At 42.8% G+C, this 19,758-nt stretch overlaps 1 protein-coding gene across 1 annotated transcript in view; it reads left to right on the plus strand.

Moving 5' to 3' along the window:
• Window positions 1–754: 754 nt before the first annotated feature.
• Window positions 755–19,758, plus strand: part of TKT (transketolase) — a 37,857-nt gene continuing 18,853 nt past the window's right edge. Inside the window, exons 1-4 of the mRNA XM_035106324.2 lie at window positions 755–972; window positions 12,027–12,144; window positions 13,309–13,422; window positions 14,748–14,845. Coding sequence (XP_034962215.1) covers window positions 866–972; window positions 12,027–12,144; window positions 13,309–13,422; window positions 14,748–14,845 — 437 coding nt within the window. The 5' untranslated portion in view covers window positions 755–865. The remainder of the gene's footprint in view (window positions 973–12,026; window positions 12,145–13,308; window positions 13,423–14,747; window positions 14,846–19,758) is intronic.

Genomic DNA, 19,758 nt, shown 5'->3' on the forward strand with positions numbered 1-19,758 from the left:
TTAAATAAATAAATAAATAAATAAAAGAAATATTGTTCATTTTAAACCTATTTACACCCAAAGTCTTCAATGGAGAGGGTGCAGAACATTATTCCCAGCGCCTTTTTTCACCCGGGATTCCTCTCAGGTGGGCGTCATTGCCATTCTAAGAGAACGAGGGAGGCGGTCCTGGTGAGTTCCAGCGCCCCCTTTTTCTAGAAAAATAGCACAGAGTGTCTCAATTTTTGAGCGTTTTCTTTCAAGCCTTCTAGTTAAAGCCAAGCAACATCGCAAGCACAGCATGCCATTACAACGCGGTGCTGGGGGAACCCTGCGGGCCTGCCAGGTGTTCTTGGACTCCAATTCCCAGCATCCCTCACCATCGGCCGTGCTGGCTGCGGGTGATGGGAGCCGGAGTCCAACAGCACCTGGAGGACCGGAGAGAAAGAAAGCCCTGCACCCTACGCGGGCTGAGTGGCACCCTGAGCTTTCCCACTTCCCTTCGCCGCTGCGCAAATGGCGCTCAGCCGCGCCCTGCTCCCGTTACGCGCGGAGCGAGAGGGAAAAGGACGCGGCTTTTTTCTGCGCCTCAGCCGCGCCTCTCTTCCTCGGGAGGGGAGCGGCTGGCCTTCGCAGCCGGGCGGGAGAGCTCAGTCCGCAAGCAGCGCGCTGCTCGAGAGGCGGGGGCTTTTCGCCCAGGCAGGCAGGACTCCGCCCGCGCGCGGCTCGCAGAGGTGGCCCCGGCGCCTGGCCCCTCCTCGCCCGGCCGAGCAGCTCCGCCTCTCCTTCCTCAGTCGCCGAGCCCGGGCCTGTCCAGCGCCATACGCTCCAGCTCCTGCTGCCGCCTGTAACCCGAGCCTGCCGTCAGCCACGTTCCTGCTTCGCCATGGAGGATTATCACAAGCCGGACCAGCAGAAGCTGCAGGCCCTGAAGGACACGGCCAATCGGCTGCGCATCAACTCCATAAAGGCCACCACCGCGGCTGGCTCTGGGTGAGCCAAGGGGGAGAGGGAGGGAGGGAGGGAGCCAGACTCGACTCAGGCAGAGCAAATCCCTCACCAGAGAAGTGCCGGGGCTCACACGCCTGCCGGCCAGTCACACCTTCTCTCTTGGAAGGCCCCGGATCTCGCAGATGAGGGATCAAGGCAGCCTGTCTTGCTTAGCACGACGAAGGAAAACTGCCTCACACCGAATCAGACCTTTGGTCCTACCGTAGCTTAGTGTTGCGCGACTCGGACTGGCAGTAGGCACTCGGGGTTTCCAGGCAGAGAGGTTCTCCTAGCCCTACAGCGGAGATGCTAAGAGTTGGACCGAGCACTTTTTGCATGCCTTTCACCCCCCATAAGGTGGATAAGTTCTCATCCCTTCACTCTTAATAATCCTAGTAAGCAGAAGGTAGCCCCTACTTTATATGTCTCTTTGGTATAGCCCAGGAAGATAGTTGTGTTTTTCTTCCCTGGTCCTGCTACAAATGATTCTAGAGCAAGGCTACTAATGTGTCGAACAGCCTTGACACTACCAGCTGTTTGTGTGGACTTCTGTGCCTCTGGATGAAATCTGGTCCAAATCTTGCCTCTTACATGTGTGTGCAGTCCAGGGGATTTCTGCAGAGATCTGACTGTTGAAATCCATTGAGTTATGCATCAGTCATCAAGCCACAATGTGCACACACTGTTACCTAAACACTGTATTTGAATTCAGTAGGGTGTTTCTCTTGGAGCAATAATTGATTTCACAGCTTTGCCCAAATGGGCTACTGATCCTTAAACATTATACCACCTATTTGCATACCACCACCTCCCTCCCCCCTTCTTAAAAAGCAATAATGATAAATAAAATATAGAGCTGAAGATCTTTGTTCTTACTGGGAAACCTTGAATTTTGAGTTGCAAAATGGGTTCAGAGCTTCCATTAGGTTTTGAAATGCAGATTTAAAGCAATATTTAGGTGTCAGTTAGGTTTCACAACTCATGTACCGTAATAAGCAAACCTTGGTTTGGCAACTTAAAGCTTTCAACTGTTTCAACAGCCATACAATTTAATGGAGGATTTTCTTAGAAAAGAATGTGTAGCAATTACAAATCACTTTAGAATAGTGAATATAGTGAAGGTGCAAATAGAATTAGATAGCTTATTTGCTTCATCTGTAGCTGTATTGAATATGGGATTTGTGTAAATTCCAAGGAACCGAACAAACCCATTTTCAGCCAGTGCCTAAATACACATTTATCTGGGAGTAAGTCCCATTAAATTCAATGGAGGAACTTTTGAATAGCCCAGTGTAGGATTGTGCTGAATGTAATAATTGTACCTGGAAGATACTTAGATATGCAGCAGATATCTGGAAATACACTTGGGTGTGAAAATTGTTACCTCACCTGTGACTGTGAAAAATGAATAAGGATGATAAAACATTGAACACTGGATGTGTTTGTTGATGGAATACTTTGTGTTTTATATGTTTTGATAAAGGGCTCATTTTTACCCTTTTTACATCATATGGATTTGTTCAAAAGCTTCTTTTTTAGAAAGAGAACAGAGTTAATTGCTCTTAAATATAGGGGCCTTTCTGATTATAATCATACACAATTTGTTTATGCATGTAGTGTGTGTGTCCAAATGTTTGGCTCTGTGTGGATAGCGTGCAGAATGAGCTGGCCTTTTACCATAATTCTGTCTGCTTTAATCATGTACAGCTAAAATAGGCGGCTAAAATGAGAGCATTCAGAAAGTGTGAGAGTATAATATTGACAGTGTATTTTTGACACAGATGGTAAGATATTGGGATATAAGGTTCTTCATGCATATGATATGACAGAAAGAGAACTCAGGAATGCTCTCTTGACACACAGTTGGAAAGAAAAACAATTTATGCTTTCGGCCAAATTATTTCTTTTGTGCCCAACAGTCGTAACTAATTGTCGGCAAAATTTCAAGTTGGCTAAAGTGGGATTATTTTTCAAATGCCTGAAGGCTCATATGGGTAGTTTATTCAGGCTTTAGAGTAGAGGTTATTTTAGGCTCTGTCTGCAAATTCCAGAGTTAGTCTAGTTTTGCTTGTACTCTGCGATGGGAAAAATCCATTGTCTTTCGATGTGAAAATAAAGCTATTTCCCCACATCAAACAGGTTTATTTAATATTCCATTGACAAACACTGATTTTCTAAAATCTCTTTACAATATATTTACCTTGTTTCAGCTGAGGGTTGTATTTTTTTATTTTCTATTGATTGTGTGTGCTATATTATTTAAGGTTCAGATTGTCACATTTTAAAATTTATTTTTTAGAAGCAAAAGTTTTCTGTAAGGTTGAAACATCTGCCCAGATTTTAAATTCCTTTTGTTTGTAGTGATCTCACTGAATTTTGTAAGGTGCGTGAAAATGCCATCGTTGGAGGCATTTTTGCACTGAATATTATTTAAATGGAATGCTAAATTCCCACAACCACACATTCTGTTCTGAGATCCATCTGAAGGACTAGGGATCATAAAATATGGGGGGAAAGTAAATCCTTCCACCTTGTGTTGGGCAACAAAGTTGCAACAAAAGAAAAGTGATGGACCCATTTTGAATTTGCATAAATTCAAACCACCGCACTATAGTTCAACCTTAACGTTGGTTCAATGTGACATCAGACCTGAGAAACCATGATTTGTAATGGAACTGAAAATTACAACCGGGAACATGATATGAAATGTGTTTGCTTGTACTAGCTGTAATTCCATGAATTGACACACCATAGGTATGGTTGTTGCCTTTGTACACCATTAAGGCAGAAAAGCTGGGGGAAATGAAAGTGCACATGTGACTTCAGTTGTAGCACATCTTCATGGGTGCTCTATTCTGCTTGCAGGATAGTTCTCCTTTTTCATAGCCTAACTCAGGCATCCCCAAACTGCGGCCCTCCAGATGTTTTGGCCTACAACTCCCATGATCCCTAGCTAACAAGACCAGTGGTCAGGGATGATGGGAATTGTAGCCCAAAACATCTGGAGGGCCGAAGTTTGGGGATGCCTGGCCTAACTCTTATTAGATGCTTCCTCTGTAGCTGTGTTCAGGGCAGCTTACAGTATAAGAGCAGTTCGGAACAAACAGTGAACAGCCTTATAATGAGTTCCTTTGTAAGATAAGTAACAACAGCAAGAATTTAAATGCAAGTGTATTTTAAAACTGATAATAGTTCTAATCATTGTGCCTGATTTGCCTTGAAAGGATGGTGTTCTGCTTGATCCTAAAGTTCACCAAGTCATGTAGAAGGTGGCAAAAACCTTATTATCCCAGATGGAGCTCAAAATGACTTTATATTGGCTGTGGGTGGTGTTAGCGACTTGGTGCGCGGCTTCACCATCCTCCTGAAACCACGCTGTTCTGCGGGTGGTTGCTCTGCTCTCCTGGCCGCCGCAGTGCCTGATGGGTTCCCGCCAAACCCAGATTAAAATTCCGGCCTATCTGCGGCGGCCTCGGGGCGGGGCAACAGCAGTGGACCGAGTTGGAGCAGGCTTCACTCTGGTCCGCTCCAGAAGCATAAAAAGAGCCCAGAGCTGACGTTGGCAGCACCTTTCTCCTTTCTAGGTTTTCTGGCGTTGATATGGTCGTACGATTTTAGGCATTGGGCGGAATCCTTTAGTCTTACAACTGAAAGAGGGGTAAAGCGGCAGCAGACCGAGTTGGAGCAGGCTTCACTTTGGTCCGCTCCAGAAGCATAAAAAGGGGGCGGAGCTGACGGCAGTGCAGTCGGCCCCAGAGGGTCACCCACCTCTAATCTTTTTTTTCCCTTACAGGCTAACCTTTCTCCTTTCTAGGTTTTTTGGCATTGGTATGGTCGTACAATGGTTGCTGTTTTCTCACAGCGGGGAAGGAATTCCCCCTGCTCTACAGGTTTTGCCTACCCCATAGCAATTGTCACAACTTGGGCGATTTTAGGCATTGGGCGGAATCCTTTAGTCTAACAACTGAAAGAGAGGTAAACCGGTGACTTACCCCTTCTGCGGCAGTGACACCAGTTAGAGGGGTCTTGAGGGGAGTCTCTGTCCACAAGGGCACAACAAGTGGGCCATAGAATTCCCCCCCCCCCGCGACATGAGAGAGAGCCAGTTGCGTAAACACACATTTTGCAATGGCCCCATATTCCCATTCGAACCTGACTTGCCTCAGACCCCCAGCAGGGGGCTAAGAGGGATACATGCCCAATGCCTATGCCAAGGTTTCCTACACCTGAAATTCAATAAAGTCGTTGCCATTTTAATCCCTAAATATGTTGTCGTGTCTCCTTCTTGATCCTGAGGTCTGGCTCCCGGAGGGGTGGGGGTGGGGACTTTGCCTGGGCACTCAAAGACCATTTATAACTAGCCACCATTGCCAGCTGAGCTTCAAGCAGCAAATCTGGATCCAGAGCAGCAAATTTATTCTGTCAATGCCACGACTCTCCAGAGCAGGCAATGCAGCCTCATTCTGCAATCTCTATTTCTTTTTAATTCAGCTTCAGACTTCCCAAATAGGAATTCATATATATATCATGCATTCTTTAGCAATCAGCTGAAGAGCTTGCAAATGGATAGAGAGGCAGTTTGGATTCACCAGACTTTGAGTGTGCCTCTAGTTGAGTGCAAATAGCATTCCTCGGCCTTGGTCACAGCTCTTCTGTACTTTCAAAGCCTACGCTAATTTTTATGCACATAAAAATGTGACTCTGTCACAAATTGCTACATGTCTTGTAACAAAGTAACTTTTAAAGGTAAAACCATTTCCGAGGAAGGATATGGATGGGGGGGGGGGACCGAAGCAGGATCTGGGGGCAGGGGAAGAAAGTAGCTAACCATAAAGCAGAACCCTTAGAAGGAAGTTGCCTTTGATATTCTCGGTGTGATGTTGCAATAGTTATATTTACCATTTTACAACATCAAGGTGGTTCCTGTTTTATTTTTTTTAGGTCAGTTGGAGTTCTGTCTGAAAGAGACTGTGAGGATGGAAAGCCTAGTGACTGGGAAATTAAAGAGATGGGAACAATGTGATTGTACATCCAAATAAAGGATCAATATTTATTGAACAGTCCCTTTAGTACAGTAAATAGCAGGGAGCAGAGGCTCAGTACTGAGTTCGGCAAGATCTAATTCCTCCTTTGTTATCCCTGGGGCCAGATACTAGAATGAATAGATGTAGAATGAATAGATGGATATCTGTTCTTGCCACTCCTTGGGAGCAGAAAATGGCCAAAAGTAAATGCATGAACATGCCTATGATGAATCATGTTATGGGGCTCCAATTGATATGCCCTACCCACTTCTTTGTTTGCACTAACAGAAAAGTGTCTGAGGACCCTTGGGTAATCATTTAGTCCTCTTTATTGTGTCCAGATTGAGCCATCTAGTAGAGTCTTAAAAGGGTCTCATGACCACCAGGGGCAGGTAACATTCCAGTTGTGGGAGGAGCCAGAGGTGGACAAACAATCCAGAGTGAGAAGGAGGAGGCAGCCTTTGTCCGTGAGGACACTTATCTTCCTTGAGCTGCAATGATATATCCAGGTACATGCTCAGACTATGTAACTACCTTTTCAAGGGGGCTGTGATTGTACCCAGAGCAGGCTTTCTACCTACCATAATTCCAGGGAAAGCAATCTGCTAACCTACAGGACCTCCCTCTTGTCTGGATTCAGTATCTACTTACTGGTTCTCATAAAATTATAGAGTTGGAAGTGATCCCAAGGGTCTTCTAGTCCAACCCCCTGCAATGCAGGGATCCCAACTATATATATATATATACATACATGACAGATGGCCACCCAACCTCTGCTTAAAAACCTCCAACAAAGGAGAGCCCACAACTTTCCAACCATTCCACTGTCAAACAGCTCTTACTGTCAGAAAGTTCTTCCTGAGTCACTCTCTCTCTTTCTTTTTTGTAACTTCAATCCATTGGTTCAAGTCCTACCCTCTGAGTCTAGAGCAGGAGAAAACAAGCTTGCTCCATCTTCCATGTGACAGCTCTTTAGATATTTGAAGATGGATATCATATCTCCTCTCAGTCTCCTCTTCTCCAGGTTAAACATACCCAGTTCCTTAAACATTCCTCATAAGACTTGGTTTCCAGACCCTGCCTTGATCATCTTGGTTGCCCTCCTCTGCACGGGTTCCAGCTTGTCAACATCCTTCTTAGAATGTGGTGCCCAGAACCAGGTGTGGTCTGACCAAGATAGAATAGAGTGGGACTATTACTTTCCTTGATCGGAACACTGTTCTTCTGTTGTCCCAGGCTAGAATAGCATTAGCCTTTTTTGCTGCTGCATCACATTGTTGACTCCTGACCATTTTATTATTTTTAACCTCTCTTGCAAGTCTGAGATTTGGCCCACCTGACCTTTCCCCTGCAACTGTTGGTTACTCATGTATACTCTTCCTTTGGGATTTCCCATTTCTTCCATTTCTTATTCATTCCCTTCTTACATCTCAGCTCATCTGTAAGTTCCTTATGTTGCCACACTGGTTTCATTAGATGCCTCCCATTTTTCATTCTTGATGGAAATGTCTGCCTTTGTGCTTTAAATATTTCACCTTTAAGAAACTCACATCCATCTTGGATACCCTTCTCTTTGATTGTTTCAGACCATGGGAACACCCAGCCCATCCCTGCATCTGGGCACTGGTCAAGATTCAGATTACAAGGAGAAATAGAGCTAGATGGCGTCTGCGCCATGTTGCATAGTGATCACAACTTCCTGAAGCATCCCTGCCTTTAACACAAGCCCTGAGTTCACAGACCTGGTACCGGTAATTCATGGCTGCAGGCTGCTGGCTGTTCTACCCAGCTGGCCCTGCATGCTCAACCTGAGCAATCACATTGGTTTTTGCAGGTCCTTTTCAGTGTAGCAACTCAAGGTAGTCTCTTGACTACTGCTTCCTTTGCCAACATCTGGAATAAGTGACTTTCTTAACATGAGTTCACAACCTCCATCAAGATTGTGGTGCATGTTTCCAAATGTCTCTTTTTGGTAAAAGCCGAAATTGGTTATTTTATGCTTTCACGTTGTTACGCCTTTCTACTCCTTTTGGGCATATTTGCCTTTGCATATTTCCACCCCACCCCCTGGCACTTTGGTGCGTTTTTGCTTAATCAACTGTCAATGCTGAGTCGGCATCTTTTGTATTGCAGCTCATGTTTGTTTTGTGTTAATCCAAGCAGTCTGACCAGAACTAATAGAATTTGACGATTGAAAGAAGAGAGGTTTGATTTTCGTTTTTTTCAAAGGGGGAAAGAACAAATGGTTATTGTAGTTTGGGAGGAATATTTAATTTTTTAAGAAATTGCAAGAAGGAAGGTTACATATGAATGTATTTCCATAGAAGTCACTGTGTTTGCATTTCTTTTGTAAAATGTGTTGCCTGCGTTTACAAATGTATAGGGAACAAGTTATTTTGCACATTGACCAATAGTTGAAAATCTCTAGTTTCAACAGGAATTGTTTTTTACATGGAATGTGTTGAATTTCAGATATTGGAGCGTAGTTCGGCTTGTAAACTGAATTCCAGTTACTGACGGAAGCTGAAAGGTAGAGGATGTGCTCTACTACGTCTTCTGCAACACCATAGTTCATTTTGAAATCTGCTTGAAGGCTTTTGCAGAAGTCTTATGAAAATGAGTGGTACTTGCAGAACACTATTGCTTAGTGTGTGTGTTTTGCAATATCAGTATTTTGCAATCTAATCCTAAAGCTGTTGTCATACTCCCACATACCTGTAAGTAAGCCCTGTTGCCAATTCAGTAAGACTTACTTTTGAGTAGCCATTGCTAGAACTGTGTTGTCCATCTTGCCAAGTTTAATCGGACTTGCTTCCTGGTAACCAAAGTTGCAATCCTAAACACATTTAACATCTCCCCCTCCAGTAGATAGGTAGCTCAATTTTCAGTTTTTATATTTTATTAATATAATTTTAAACCTGCTTTAAAATGTTTTTCAAATGCTTACAATTATTGAAGTCCCCTACCACGAATATATCTACACATCTATATATCTATATCTATATATTTATATCTGTATCTATATCTGAGTGCCCAGAGGGGTAGCTGTGTTAGTCTGCTGCACCAAACAGCAAGACGTCTTGTGTGATGAAATGGACTCTTGACCATATTGCTGTAATAAATTAGCTGGCATTTAAGGTGCCTCAAGATTCTTTGTTGGAATTGAGAATTGTTGTGGTAAAATGTTTTTAATTGGTTGTTTTTATTTTTTAAATGTTTGTTTTCATTCCCTGTTTAATTTTTCTTCTTCTACATGTTCACCAATAGGTTTATTTAAAAACTTTACCCCCAGAGCAGCAGTTCTTTAGAGAGATGGTTAAGTATAACATTTATAAGATTTAAGGAATGAAAGCCTTTTAAGCAAGCATGTAAGGTTTACTGATTAACAGCCATGTGCAAATATTTACTAATACATGTTTTTGAGTCACGTCTTAAATCTAATTGTTTTAATTCCTAGTGTGCAAATACTTAACAAGGGATGAGCACTAACTTTACTCCTGTTTTTTTTGTTTTTTAAAAAGCATTTGCATGTGTTTTAAGAAATCGTTAACAAGAGTGCTGTTCCCAAAGGGGTTTGGATTAGGAAGCAATATTTAATTGGCAGCTTGATAATAAACACATTATATAGCCTTAAGTCCTGTGGATGTCATACAACTGTTGTATCATGTGTTTGGATTTATGATTTTAAAATGCTAACATGCATGGAAAATGTAGTCAAAGGGAAAATGCCGTGTGACAGCAAACTAGTAGACCGTTACTCTATGAACAGGATTTCTGGCTGTTAACTATTATAGCTGCCCTACAGCATGTCAGCTAGTACAACTGACAATTCATTCCACTGGATCATTACAAGCTACTGACACTTTTAGACTAGTAATGTTTAAAATTGACCCTGATCTTGGGTCACAGACATCAGCCATAAATTTACAAACAGTTTTACTCTAATTCTGCAGTCCATAATACACTTTTACTAGGGAGTAAGCCTCATTGAACCCAGTAGGACAGGAGTGAGGAACCTTCAGCCCAGGGGGCCAGTTTTGGCCTGCCAACCTTCCCCATTTGGACTGCAAAGCCATTTTGGGCAAGCTATGCTCACCCGTCCTACACCTGAGGGTCCTACAGATAGGGGGGAGCTTTGAAATGCTGCACAAAACTTTTACCCAGCACTAAGCAGGATTGCCCTCCTGGTGCATTGGCTGATGCAAAGAAAGGGTGATCCTACAGGAAACTCCCTCACACACCCAAACCTTCTTAGTTTGGCTGCACTTTCAGAGCACTCAGCAGGTAGCAAAGCACTGCTAAAAGCAAGCTTTTCCTTCATTTCAGCAGCTGTTTCGCTGTAAACCCCTTGTAGTAATACAGATGTTAGCAGTGCCTTCCTGCCTGCTACAAACTGACTTTGGGATTTCAAAGGCCCAAAACCCTGGTATCATTTGTGACAGAATGTGGGTTGACAGGTAGGCATCCTGACTCACTTGTTCCCATGAGTTGGATCTGGCCTATGGAGCCAAAAGGTTTCTCCACGCTTGAAGCAGGGCTAAATAATCATACACAGGGTTGAGCTGTAAAATTCTGCTAAATATATTAAAATAAATGACATATTATTGATAAGTCCAAATTCTGAAATCTAGATGCCTTGCTTAAGGAATGCTGTTATACTATCTATAATTAACTGTATGCATTCTTATAAATTCTGTCTTTTAGAGACAAAGTAAATCACACTCCAGTGTAATGCTTGCTTTCTCAGTTTCTCCAATCCCTATCAATGTTAATTTCTCGTTTCCCTGTGATAATCGTTCAGGGTAGGCAATATCTTAAAAGGGTATGACAAATGTTCACAAATGAAAAATGAAGTGGGGGAAAGAATTCCTACTCCACCATTCAAAAGCCAGGTCTATTGAGGTTTTTCTTTTCCCCTTTAAGGCAAGTTGGGGCTTTTAGAAACCTCTTAAAGAAATTAGTTTAACAACTGTGGAGAATCTCTCTCGCTGCCCGAACATGATGCTCAGGTGTGGTACTATAAGAATTGTTTGCTGTTGATCCTTAAGATCGCATTGGGATATATAGGAGGAGGAAACAAGCCACTTCAAGTTTATACTAGGTTAAACAGAATCCTACTTGTTTCTTGTCCTGAAATAGCCTAATAATCTGCAGTGCTAGAAAGGGCATCTCTCCTGTTCATGTTCCTTTTAGTAATGTACTGACACATGATTATTTTACAAACCAACTGAAACCCTTCCCTGAAGCTCAGTAGAAAATCATAGATGACACGCTCCTTCACAATGTCATTGAAATCCCTGCTAAAAATCTCCTTCAACTTGTGCTCTCTAAAGAGAGAAAACATATCCAATGTCATAATGCACCAAATTGTTTTCTGAAGCTTAACTTTCCTTTATAAGTGCTCATTAAAACTTAACATCTAGTCAGATAAGTGCTCTTTCAAAGTCCCTTTCAATCAGGAGTGCCTAATTTGTGTCCTTTCAGATGTTGCTGGACTACACTCCCATCATCATGGTTGGGGCTGGTGAGAAGTGGAGTCCAGCGGCATCTAGGCGGCGAATACCTTTTAGCCACCTATATAAACCATAGGCGAGGAGCCGTTTTTGCAAAATGCTTAAGTATTGCCAGGGCTTCGTTCAGGTCAAGGAGATCTCCTTGGGCCTTTCACAGGAAATGAAGTTTTTCTCTAAATGTAGGTGAATGTGTAACTTCATGAGCGCAATAGCTGATGATTCTGATGCTCCTTCTTGATCTTAGTGGAGAGGAAGTAGCTCAAGATGTCCTCCTGTCACTAAAGCTTACATTTCGGCATCCATTTTGGGGGAGATAACACAACATCCTCTTCTCTCAACTGATCAGAGCTAATGGACACTGGGATGATACGGTAGTAGATGGAAGGAGTTCTCAAAGGCACTTCTAGTGGCACATTTCCCTGTGGAAGCCTGGAAGGATGAGCATGTTGGTGTTTCAGTGACAGGAATGTGACCTGACAAGAGGCTGCAGTTGTAACGCTCCGTGTGCTTTGATTTGCAGCCACCCAACATCATGTTGCAGTGCTGCAGAAATCATGTCTGTGCTGTTTTTCCATACCATGAGGTACAAGCCACAGGATCCCAGAAATCCTAACAATGACCGGTTTGTTCTTTCCAAGGTAAGAGCTAGATCTTTTTCATTACTCTCCTGAAGGCTAGCTCTGATTAAATACTGTACTCTGATTCCTAATGGCTCTTTGCAACAGGGAAAAAAATATCCTCAGCAGTGTTTTTATACAACAATGCAAAAAACCTGAAAATTTCTTTGCCATCCTTCACAATTTCTGCGCTGACCCTTGGATTCATGCACTTGTTTCAAACTCCTTGGGCTTTTGAGACATTGGCTGATATACCAATCAAGTTAGTCACACCTAAGTCCTATTGGAATCAGTAGGACAAGTAGCCAATGGGACATTAATTTCAGTGGAACTTGAAAATCAGCTGGCTGACTTTTGCTTTGGGCTATTTCTTTTCTCTACCTCTTTGTGCACCCTCCCCTCTTTGGGGAGTGGGGCTCAAACTCACTTATGAAGAGAAGCAAACTATTAACCAGGAGGCCCCATATATTGCAGGATTCTTGGGATTCTTTCCCCTCGTCTCTCACTTTGGGCATTTGTTTCTCTCTACAATGAGCAGAACAGAGGAGGGACTGGGAGAAAGTATTTGCAGCTTTCTGGTCTTTGACTTCAAATATTTTTTTCCCTTTGCACATGTAGGCATACCTATTTTAAAAACTCCCCCTTATTCCTATTCTAACTGCTTGTCTGCTCCCACCCTCTTTTTCATTACTTCCTACTCCTGTTTTTGCCATGTTTGCCATGCTGTTTCCTATTCTAGAACAGCCACCCCCATTTTCTGTTGAGTCCCTTTCCCCCTTCTACTAGTTCACTGTCCCTTTTTGCCTCATTTAAACTCTGGTTCGAACAAGACCCTTCAGCAGGGACCATGTCACTATAATAGTAATAATAATAATAATAATAATAATAATAATAATAATAATAATAATAATTTATTATCTGTAGCCCGCCCATCTGGCTGAGTCTCCCCAGCCACTAGTATGATATCTAATGTTTTTTTCTCCTCAATAGTTAAAAGTTAAAAAATAACAACACACAAGAGTTTTGCTGCATCAAGCAAAAATCCCATCTAGTAGACAACCAGATGCCTGCAAGCAGAACATGACGGCAACATGTTGACACAAGCATTTCCATATCCTTGCATGCTATTTAGCCTCTCTTAAGATGGTCTGCAATTGTTGATTTTGTTTCTTCCCCTTCATCTAGGGTCATGCAGCCCCAATCTTGTATGCTGCCTGGGCTGAAGCAGGCTTCCTCCATGAATCAGAGTTATTAAACCTGAGGAAAATTGATTCTATTTTGGAAGGCCACCCTGTGCCAGTGAGTATTTCAGGAAAAAGCAGGGAGATTGCCTTAGGAATCAAAAAGTTTGTGCACCTTTTACACTACTGCTAACATCTGGTTCATACTGATAGTTTAGCAATGGTTTAGGTAACAGAAATAAACCCATGGGTTGACAACAAATAAAGTATAGTTAAAGTTGCCCCCCCTCCCAGTGAAAGCAAGCAAAGAAGATTACTTTTACATTTTAGAAGGGCACTCAATGCCTTTACTTTCATGCACGTCAATATTAGCTATGATATTAAAACAGGGTACTTTTTATGATGCTCCGACACATCTCTCATCTGAGGATGGATGGATGCTTCATCACAAATCCCCTCTACACACTGCCACTGCCTGCCCTAGATGCAGAAGCCCATGGAAGTGGCTGTAGAGTTTGATCTCTCGCCCTCTGCTCTTGAACATAGTAGAAGGGCAGATCCATGGACTGATGTTAAGAGGGAGCGTCGTCAGGCACAGGTTCACCTAATGAGCAGCTGTTTTTGAAATGTACAGTTGATCAAGATGATTAGTTCAGCATGCTTTCTTCATTTGATAGAATCTTATTTAACACAACCATTGCAACAGCTGCCAGCTAAGAGCAGAAAATGGGGCTTTAAATATTTGAGGCAGGTGCAGCTTTTGCACCTCAGACCTTCAGAGGTGTGCAGTATAGGTTATGACTGCAGAGTAAAACTTAACTCCTGACACACCTGTATTGCGTTAATTTACTCATGTAGGGTTGCATCCGGTGCTGCTGATCTGCTCACACAACATACTACCACTTGCACATGGGAATGTCTGCTTCCTCTTCCCCACAGCCCCTTGTGCACCCTCAAAATCTAATCCAGAGCACATTTTTGGGTCACACAGAAGACGTAGGGGTAGTAGTCTCGTTGCATGAATGGAAGTCCAGTTGTATTGGATGCAACCCATAGGCTCTTCTCATGACTTCCTGAAGTGCCCAGAGGGAGTGCTTGATCTGGCAGCTAAGGCCGACTAAGGGGCAGATTTCAAGGGCAGGGTGGGGTTGGGTGGGGTATGGTACTTAGATAATATAGATGACTAAAAAGGTGAGTATTGATGGTGAAAAGGTGAGTTTCTCAAATTGGCCTTCAGAGAGTTAGGCTGGTATCTTTCCCTGCTGCACTAGATGTACCTGTGGGAACTTTGGGTCAGGGTTGAACATGCAGGGTTGAACATCTGGGAATGCTTACTTGGAAGTAAGCCCAACTGGGCTCTGTGCTGGTGTGCCTAGGATGGAAAGCTTAGGGTTTATGAAGTAGGTATTCTTTTGATTACATGCTATTGCTTCTTCTTTTTAGAAACAAGCATTCACTGATGTAGCTACTGGATCACTCGGTCAAGGGTTGGGTGCTGCATGCGGTATGGCCTACACCGGGAAGTACTTTGACAAAGCCAGGTATCTTGAAAATATTTCACCCACTTTGCTTGCATGGAGGTATATGGATGGATAAGGAAATGAAGCAAAACTGCCAATGATGCTGTTACACAATCAAGTCTCCAATCTCAAGTTTGAGAATGCAGACCCTGCTAAATTAACAAGATCATCCGTTGTTAAATTGGGCACAGACCAAAGAAATGCCAAATCTGGCCCACAACCTTTTGAATTGCAGTTATAGCTTGTTCAGTGCCCATGTACTGTACACATGAGAGAAAGAGTGAGAATCTCCATACCACTGCAGAAATAATGCTAGTGACAATGGAGGAGAAAGGTGACTTTATATGAAAGCAGTATTTAGCTTGAGGGGAAGCAAATTTTGTTCAAAGATTGTTATGGCAACACAGCGTTGTCCAACAAAAGTATTATGCAGAAGAACCCCGTTGTGCAACTCGTAGAGAGTTCAAGGGCAATAGTCCTGATAGAACTGGTATGAAAATCTTCATGTGGTGTTAAAGAAAAGTAGATATCCAAAGGCATTTGTCTGTGTGTGTTGGGGAAGTTGATGTATTTTATGTGACAGTATTAGAGCATGAAAATCTGGGTTGCTGAGTAAATGCAATTTTACATTGCACACTTCACTTGCTTGAAAGCATTTCTGTGTACAATGATGTGCTGATCTTAATGCACCCTGGCAGGTGGTATTCATAGAAAGACTTTATCTCTGCCTACGGTTGGTGCTCACTGGCTCTTTGCACGTCATGCTGGGGAATAGCCAGGGTTTTGTAAAATCGTAATTTAGCTAGGTAACTAATAAAGTTTGCAGATATGTGCTCTAACACGAATGATATTTACTGTAGATGATAGCATGAACTACTATTCATTTTTATTCCTGCCTTGCTGTATTATTGCAAGCTTGCTATATTCACACACCCCACCCCACCTCACCTCTCACACAAATACATTTAATTTGCACACTGATGTTTAGGCAAATAAACAAATAAGCCCAGAAATCATAAAGTCATCTATAAAGTATTTGAGGAAGTAGGAAATGCAGAAAAGCTAAACTGGGGGGTGGGGGTGGGGAACATGTCACTTGGAGTTGAGTTTGATTCGCAAAATCTTAAGGCTGAGAGAGGGATGTTAAGTCCATCTAGGGTTGTCAACTTTGTTCCATCAGCCTCCTGGGCCTTTTAACAGCTGCATATTAGGTTTAAATGCTGTTGCCGGTGCATTCCCCATCATGAGATACTGGGATGGGTAGCAAATCACCCATTAAATGTCAACCTGTCTGCCGGGGGGGGGGGGAATGGCATCAAATTGCACAATGCAGCGGTTACTTCACAGTGGCTCTTTCTATCCCTTGCTTTCGTCACCAGGATGCATCACAATCCATATTGGCCTTTGCTCATTTGAAAACAAAAACAAAAACATAAAGTAGAACTGTCACCTGATTAAAGAAATGCTAGTTACTTGATCATATGGTTTTTAGTTGACTATAACTATGTAAATTTGCATCAGAATAAACAACAATGCAAGCATACTCTTGAATGCCTGCACATGTTGCAGTAGGCGCCATCTTACTAGAGACCTTCCATCCTCTGTAAGAGAGAGGGGGCGGGGAATGCCTCTTCAAAGACAACACCTACCACCTGCAGCTTTTTCTAAGAATGTTTTTAAAATCCGTTTTTTGCTTTGGTTTTTAAAACTCACAAACCTTGTAAATAAGCCCATAGAAGTTACTAGCCTGCAGAAGTTACTAGCCTGCAGGTACTAGCCTGCAGACTACTACCCCCTACAAAGGATGGATGGAGAGCTTTGTTCCTTTTGAAACAATCTGTGGCATTTGTGTGCTGGAAGTAAACGGGAAAGGGTTTCCATCCTCTGCCAGCTCCCTTAGTCTCTCTGCTGGTTGCTCAGCAGGGACAGACTCGTCTATCCCTCTGTTAACACCACTCACTTGCCTGCTTAGAATTGCATCATGCACTCAACCTGCATGCAATTCCTAATCACTTGTGGCTACCAGGCTAGTGCTTAAATGCAAGGCTGAGTCTTGGGCAACTAAGATTTCTAATCTATATTAATATAATCAGCTGTACCAAGAAGGAACATTGCTGTGCAAGACTATCGCTCCCAGTGCTTTTACTTGTGGCAGATGCTAATGACATGAAAGAAGTGGTGGTAAACCCAGTATAATGGAAGTGGGGCTGAACAGAGGGCCAAATTAAACATGACTCTAAATGCATTTGGAAGTTGCATTTGGTTGCTAATAGTGATAAAAGACGCCTGCTTCTTGGGAGAAAAGCAATGACAAACCTAGACAGCATCTTTAAAAAGCAGATACATCACCTTGCCGACAAAGGTCCATATAGTTAAAGCTATGGTTTTCCCAGTAGCGATGTATGGAAGTGAGAGCTGGACCATAAAGAAAGCTGACTGCCGAAGAATTGATGCTTTTGAATTATGGTGCTGGAGGAGACTCTTGAGAGTCCCATGGACTGCAAGAAGATCAAACCTCTCCATTCTGAAGGAAATCAGCCCTGAGTACTCACTGGAAGGACAGATCCTGAAGCTGAGGCTCCAATACTTTGGCCACATCATGAGAAGAGAAGACTCCCTGGAAAAGACCTTGATGTTGGGAAAGATGGAGGGCACAAGGAGAAGTGGACGACAGAGGACGAGATGGTTGGACAGTGTTCTCGAAGCTACGAACATGAGTTTGACCAAACTGCGGGAGGCAGTGGAAGACAGGAGTGCCTGGCGTGCTCTGGTCCATGGGGTCACGAAGAGTCAGACACAACTAAATGACTAAACAACAAAAAACAATAGTGATATGTGGGTAGGGAATTCTATCCTCTGCTAAATATGCCTCATGCTGACACTTCAACCCAGAAAGGGAGTTTCCATTGGTGCTTGTTGGAGCTATGAACTATAAAACAAGCGAACAAAAATTCAAGCATTCTAGCACCCCAACTTGTTTTCCCTTGAGGTATAGCAGTTCTTACAGGTTAAGCATTTAGACTCAAATATACATATTGAATAATGTGCAAATCCTTGCCTCTGGCTGGATAGATTATAAGCAGCACTTGTTAAGTAATAGCTGAGCTTTCCCAAGGATTTTGCTGAGTCACAGTGATGGTGTGTTTAGCAGGCACACATTCATTCCAGCTTTACAGTAAGAGTCATTGTTAGAGCGCCTTTCCCCCCTCAAGGTTACATTCTCGTTCTACAATAATTGGCACTAATGATTCACAGGTTCCCTCTGGTTACTCATTTTGATTACCTTTAGGTGAGGCTTTGACTTAGACGGAAAAACCAAAAGTAGAGAATAATGTGTGTTTCAGATTATTCTTGCTGCTCTTTACAAGCTATTTAAGTACTTTCTAGGGCACATGGGCACACATTATTAGGCCTCTTAACAACCGCAGCAGCCTACAGGAACAAATGAAGTTAGTTCAATGAACTGCACTAGGAGGGCTTAAATTTTGGTCTTAAAAACCTGCATTACGGAGCCCTGTTTCTCATGATGTGCGACTGTTTATGTTAGAATCCTAAAACCAGTATTGATCTGTAGTGCTTAAGGTTCCGGTAATGTCAGACATAGCTTCTAAATGACTGTAGTTTTTCATGGGTGCTGGTAAAACAATTACAAAGCCCTATTGTCAGCAGGACAGAATCCTGCTGCATCAGAGCAAAGACCTATCTACTCTAGCCAGTTAGATGCCCCATGGCAGCCCACAAGCAGAATATGAAGACATTTCCCACAATAGTTTCCAGTAACAGTGGCATCCTGTCTAAATCTGGAGGTAGCATATATAGCCATCATAACTAGTAGCAGCCTTTTACAGTATATTCTATGAATTTGTCTAATCTGCTTTTAAAGCCATCTAGGCTAGTGGCTGCTACCATATCCTGCAGCAGCTCATTCCATAAAGGGAGGGGAAGGGCTTTCTAATAAGAACAATACTTCCCACAATTCTTGGGGAGGGGGAGAAGCCATGACATTTAAGGCAGGCTTATGTCTGCAGTGTGAGCCTGATCATAGAACAGAACATTGGAGAGCATCCACAATCCTTGTGTGACCTGTCAAACCAAATCCCCAAATGCAGGCATAAATCTTGTGTCCATACCCCTGGGGATGGCAGCCATGAGAAATATGGCACAGCTAGCTTAAAGCTTTTATCCACACATGTAAGTTTCCTGTGATTACTTTGACACAGCCCTAAAAATTGTGTTTTCTTCCTCCTGTCTTCAAAACTGGCTCGTTATTTTAAATTAGATTTTAAAATTACGTTTTGGTGACTCTTTTCCGGAACACATTTGCTGGATTGCTGGTAGAAACAGAAAGCTGGACTAGATGAGCCTTTGTCTGATTCACCTTTTAGGCTCATAAACTTTATTTTATGACGCAATCCAGTACTATAAATCACTTAAGCTTTTCCAGTATAAATGAGTCACAAACCAACACAAACAAGACATTTGGATCGACCCATCTAATGAGGATTGTATACTTTCTCTCTGATTAAATGAATAATTCAAAATAAACTGCCCTTTGTGATTTGTTTTGAGAAGCTCAGTATTCTGCTGCTGGAACAGAAATAACCCATGACATCTTAATGCCTTTAGTATCATACACCCAGAGATCATGCTTTGGAAACATCATAGCAGCCTTTTGCAAATTTGGGTCCCCGGATGTTGTTGGACTACAACTCCCATCATTCTTAGCTATCAGGACCAGTGGTCAGGGATGATGGAAGTTGTGGTCCAACAGCATCCGGGGACCCAAGTTTGAGAAAGGCTGGGTAATAGCATGCCAAGCACACTCATTCCGGCTGCTGTGCTGATCTGTAGCAAAGTCAGCGGTGGGAAACTTAAGGCCTTTCAGATGTTGCTGGACTAGAAACTTCTGTCCCACATGGCCATTGCTCAGAGAT

Source organism: Zootoca vivipara, chromosome 2 (assembly GCF_963506605.1).
Source record: "Zootoca vivipara chromosome 2, rZooViv1.1, whole genome shotgun sequence".
Classification (NCBI taxonomy): Eukaryota; Metazoa; Chordata; class Lepidosauria; order Squamata; family Lacertidae; genus Zootoca; species Zootoca vivipara.